General features: G+C 32.2%; 2 protein-coding genes across 2 annotated transcripts; both read right to left on the reverse strand.

Annotated features, from left to right (window-relative positions):
- Positions 1-137: 137 nt before the first annotated feature.
- On the reverse strand, positions 138-1,809 carry LOC112462638. Its single transcript, XM_025028526.1, has 3 exons — positions 987-1,809; positions 791-878; positions 138-691 (listed from the first exon to the last, which is right to left on the reverse strand). Exons 1-3 carry the CDS (start codon positions 1,135-1,137, stop codon positions 481-483), a joined length of 450 nt encoding a protein of 149 aa, XP_024884294.1. The 5' UTR covers positions 1,138-1,809; the 3' UTR covers positions 138-480.
- A 145-nt stretch (positions 1,810-1,954) lies between these two features.
- LOC112462639 lies at positions 1,955-5,114 on the reverse strand. The gene is made up of 3 exons (XM_025028527.1): positions 4,287-5,114; positions 3,754-3,870; positions 1,955-3,683 (listed from the first exon to the last, which is right to left on the reverse strand). The coding sequence occupies exons 1-3, from the start codon at positions 4,307-4,309 to the stop codon at positions 3,473-3,475; spliced, it is 351 nt and encodes a 116-aa protein (XP_024884295.1). The 5' UTR covers positions 4,310-5,114; the 3' UTR covers positions 1,955-3,472.
- Between the last annotated feature and the right edge of the window lie 152 nt (positions 5,115-5,266).

The following is a 5,266-nucleotide window of genomic DNA, read 5'->3' on the forward strand; positions in this document are numbered from 1 at the left end:
AGAATACGCGAAATTTGAGCAGGAACGACAAAAGACGGTTTACGCTTTAGACGAGAATCCGCTTTTCCGTCCAGCCACTACTCGCTTTAGAGTGCCTTCCATGTACAAGGACGATTGAAAATAATAACCATTATGCGTAAAAGCAAACGCGTATATTATAATTGTTAATGGTTTATTTCGCTGTTGTTGTAAATATAACAGTCATATGTTTAGAATTTGTAAATACATCTAATAAAAAGTGTGCCATAAGTTAATTTTTACTTAACATTTCATATAATAATTGCGCGATTATAATTGTGATTTACATTAACTTCATCAACGTCGAACAGAGGAAGAGGAGTTTTCTTCCGAAGATTCTCTATATATTTCGTTCCAAAACTGATTAGCAGTTGTAAACGTAACATGCTGTATATAAATGACAAGAGTTCTTTTAACATAACTACAAATCTATGTAAAAAAAACTGGAATATTTTCGTCGATTCATAATTTTGTGCTTATACAAACGTTATCTGAAATCAGTGTAGTTGTCCATTTATATCCAAGCGGTTCCTTGTAAACAATGTCTGAGATGGGCTTATTTCGGGACCATATCGACGTCAATGAGGACCCATCCGGAAAAATATATGTTCCTGTACCATTCATCATTCCATTCGCGTCAACATTCCCCTTATAGCGTGCATTATTATTGTATCTTGTAAAAAAATAAACATTATTACCATATATACGCTTTTTTAGAATTGTTATGAGAATCACATTCTGTTATGTCAAAACGATTCATTAAATTAGTCACCGAATGTAAAATTTATCGCTGCCAAATTTATCGTCACACCATTTACCGTCGTACACGTCGAAATTATCAGTTGTGTACACTCCCTCGTCTAAAAATCGCGATATCAAATATGGATATATATATCAGTGCGTGACTCACTGAGCTAGATAAAAAAATATTGGTAATCGCATAATCGCTAAATATACGAAATGTTAACCTTGTTTAACTAAGGTGCGTCTGTCAACGTTTACTTGATATTTTTCCTCGTAGCTGTCTCCGTTTTTAAAAGTAAATCTCGCAGTGCCGATTCCTACGTTCAAATTTTTGCTGTCAGTTGGTTTGGAGGTTTTCGAACTATTTCGTTTCATATTGAAGAACTTTTTGTTTTTTTCTTCTATTTCTTTAATCTTCCGTGCAGAAACTTCTTTCGAGGATTATACATGTTAAAAACTTTTTATTACGTCAAATACGCACAAGTATAATTTAACTCTCACTTTAAGAATCATTACATGATAACTGCGAGAAGTGAAAAGCTTTCGGCGTGTCGCGAAGCAGAAAGTAACGAAGTCGCAGTGAAAGTTAGTCTTTTCGTGTTATTAATCGCGTTTACGCACGAGAAACGACGCTACGTATTACGCCCGAAGAATTGCACGATTTCTAAGAAAATGATCGAATCCTTTCTTTTAAATCATTTAACCAATCGCTATATGATACCGTAATGAAAGCAAAAACAATCGTAGTGGTCAAAAGAAGCAAATATAGTATGTTTCTCAATGAAAACATTTTGACAAATTTCTGTATATAGGTACTTAACATCGTTCATGCAAAAAGATCAAGTAAGATAAGTGGAATTTATTACGTCTTCTTGTGTTGTAAAGTACAAAATACATGACATAACAGGTACAAAATGGTTATGCAACATACCGTAACACGTATGTATTTTAATTATTTCACCTTTGCAAAGGTAAATAAATTATGGCATTGTATAAGGATTAATCAAAATGTTTTAAAATAAAATCTATTGTATATATATTTATTGTAAAAATCTATTATTAAGACAAATATAGAAATTGTATAATAAAAAAATTAATTTTTTATTTTAATTCTTAGAAGAAGAGGAGATATTACAATGCTATCAGCTTATAAAAGCAATATACTATATATATATATATATATATATATATATATATATATATATATAATATATATACGTGTAGTATCGAAAATAAGAGATAAGATTTTACAGTTTCAACATATATAGGTATTGCATACGAATATTTCGTACATGGATATTTCGAAGATATTGTGATATGAATAATTTACCTGAAAGGTTTTTTTTGTTCCTGATATGGAAACTTTGCGTTTACATATTATTAAAATAAACTTTACATATTACACATGTTACACACTCTGACATCCTTATATCAATCAAATATAATATCGGTTGAATGAGCGATATTACATAATTTATTACTTAAAATTACGCTTTGGAAAACTGAAGCTTAAACCACGCGCAAATTGCATTATACATCAATCATAAGTAAATTTGTTCAGCATACAATAATATACATTATTCTTATAACGTAAATATCTCTTACAATATTATATAAAATAACGGATAAAAGAAAAACAAAATCTTTACAAATTCTGTAAAATTATTAAACAGTTTGTTTAATTAACATTACGGTAACATGTTTCTACAATGTAGCATCAAATTACAAATACTCTAATGTTACTTTTATACCTAGTACTGACATCATTTACAAGTTCAGTATCACATTTTTCCACCATATATACCTATTTATTATATTTTTTCATGTAAAAAAGGTAAAACTTCACGCCAAAGACCGCAAAAATAGCTTCAGGTTCAATGGCTACGTTTACACCCTGAAATTAGGCCGCGGCCTGTACCTCAAATTCGACCTAAAGTCTGACCTGAAGCTAGTTTCGGCCGCCTATCAAATGTTTACAGCAGGCGGCCTAAATAATTTAGGTCGAATTTGAGGTATAGACCGCGGCCTAAATTCAGGGTGTAAACCTAGCCATTGATCTTGTTTTTACTAAGATCCACATTCAGCGTTATGAAATTAGGTACTATAAAACTTCCATAGACGCAAAACATAGGATTACCGTAGGAATCGCTATTACGAAATGCTGTTATTGTTACATATGCATGTCTTCCACGCCTCTGAATTAAAATAAGTATAACGCACTCTGCTTAGGGAGGAATTCAATTTTGCGCAATATTAAGCAAAGACTGCACTTCTAAGTGTATCAACACGATTTCGAAACAATTCGTAATTATCGCGAAATCGTCACGTATGTGAAAGCTTTTTATGTTGTACTAACAACATAAAATGTTGTAAGTCATACAATCAAAAGCAAAGATACTGTCCAGTTCTGGTAAGATTAAAATGCATTTGCACCGAGCTTCTCCTCTCTTCTAGCAATTGATTGACCTGCCAGTCGCTGAAGGCACTGCGAAAAGAAACTTGAAGAGAGAGAAACTCTGTGCAAGTACATTTCTACTCGTCAAAATTGATAGTATTTTTGTTTATATTTCCCATCCACCGAAATAATTGAAAAGATCGAAACACAAAGAACCAAAGGCCAACGCTGCATGGTTGCAAGATGGAGACGCGATATAGGAAGAGACAAAATATATTCTAGACCGATAATAAAACCGTGACGGAGCAAGAAAGTTTAAGGCTTTCTTTCGGAGCTGGATATACGTCTGGCTAATTGTTGATGGATGGTCGCGCTGTTTGGATCCTTTGATGGCGGTACGGTACATTCCTCTTCCGCGACAGTTGCAGTTCTAGTTGCAGCTATAAACTTGCTATCTTCGTGGCCGGGCGAAGCGTCTCTGACTAACCCACGAAGAAACATAGCGACGCATGGCCATGGAAATATCCTACGTTTTATCGATTATGCAGTTTTTTTGTATGAGCGGCTAAATAATAATGAAATAACAATTTACTTACCATTTTAGAGTAAGCAGAATTTGTAAGTAGCCCGGAATGATGGTATATTTCTCGTTACACCTCATCGCCATTATTATTCTATCAGCTACAGCATTTGGACTTAGAGTTGGGATATATCTAAATTTCAAATATACTTTTTATAATGAGCTTGTAGTATGTTCAAAATTTTTTGATCAAATATTTCAAAAATTTTATAGAATATTTTCTAATGTGATCAAATATAAAGAGAAAAGTGAACAGAATAGAAACAAATTTTTGCACACATTATTGTGTAAAAACATGTCAAAACCAGAATTATAAACAAATTTATCAATATAAATATAAAAAATACATATAGGTATATAATATATACATATACACATAAATTTATATTGATGTTATTTATTTATATTTATATATTATTAAAAGAATACAAATAATATGTTAATTTATAAATTAATACGCTTCTAGATAATTTTTTGAAATTTTTAGAACATTTGATTAATTCGATATATTTATTGTATTAATCACAAATATCATAAAATGTTATCTACCTTGATTGAACGTCGTCGAACATACCAGTACTGCGGATGAAATAAGGACATACGACTGTTGTGTTGATATCGTATCCTTCGTACTAGAGCAGGATGGAGTAAAAATGAGTTTATTGATTAGTCAAAAATACGCAGGTAAGTACGATTCTAGTAATTATAACGTGCCATCTCTCGTAGGTAGAGCGAGTTAAATTGAATAGAAAAGTCCTTTACCGTTTTGTAAATCTCCATAATTAATGATAAATTAATTAATAAAGATCTGCAAATCAGCGTGTGTCCACGCAATTCGACGAGAAGAGACAGCCTAGCGTTAAGGTCTTTGCGCAAACAAAAATATAAGGAACAAGGAACAGATATTAGCGAATAGCGATTAGGACTAAGGTATTAGAAATAAAGCTGACAGGCAACAAAAACAGAGAATAACACAAGCAATAGATTTTTAACTTGTAGGAAGCCATGTATCAATGCTACACCAGCTTTATTCCTGATTTTTTATTTCTAATCACTAATATTTGTTTTTTGTTTTTTAGATTTTTGATTGTGCGGGGGAGCCTTTATGGTTATTACGCGCGCGACGAGACATTAGGAGGAACACTCTGTATTAAACAATGATTATGCATGAACGCGTTATGACGTGTGATGCTGGACCTAACAATTGCACGCATAACAATCGTAAACTGGGATATCTCTTTTCGCCGAATCGTGAGGACGTATGCCGATTCGCGGATTTCTATTAACCCTCGAAAGCCCCTACTCAGGGACCCCAACAAAATTTTGGAACTACGTTTGTGTGGAAGTATCATTTAAATTACAAAAAAAAAAAATGATATCTCTTTAAATTACAGCGCCAATTACAGAGAAAACATATATATTGCCTCAAAAAATAATTGTTGCACTACTTTGAAAAATCTTTAAATTGTGTTTTTTAACAAAGGAATACAAGATATTTAAATACAAAGTTTACATGTGTATTTTTTAGT

The sequence above is a fragment of the Temnothorax curvispinosus genome, unplaced genomic scaffold (assembly GCF_003070985.1).
Source record: "Temnothorax curvispinosus isolate PA1 unplaced genomic scaffold, ASM307098v1 QBEX01012631.1, whole genome shotgun sequence".
Taxonomy (NCBI): Eukaryota; Metazoa; Arthropoda; class Insecta; order Hymenoptera; family Formicidae; genus Temnothorax; species Temnothorax curvispinosus.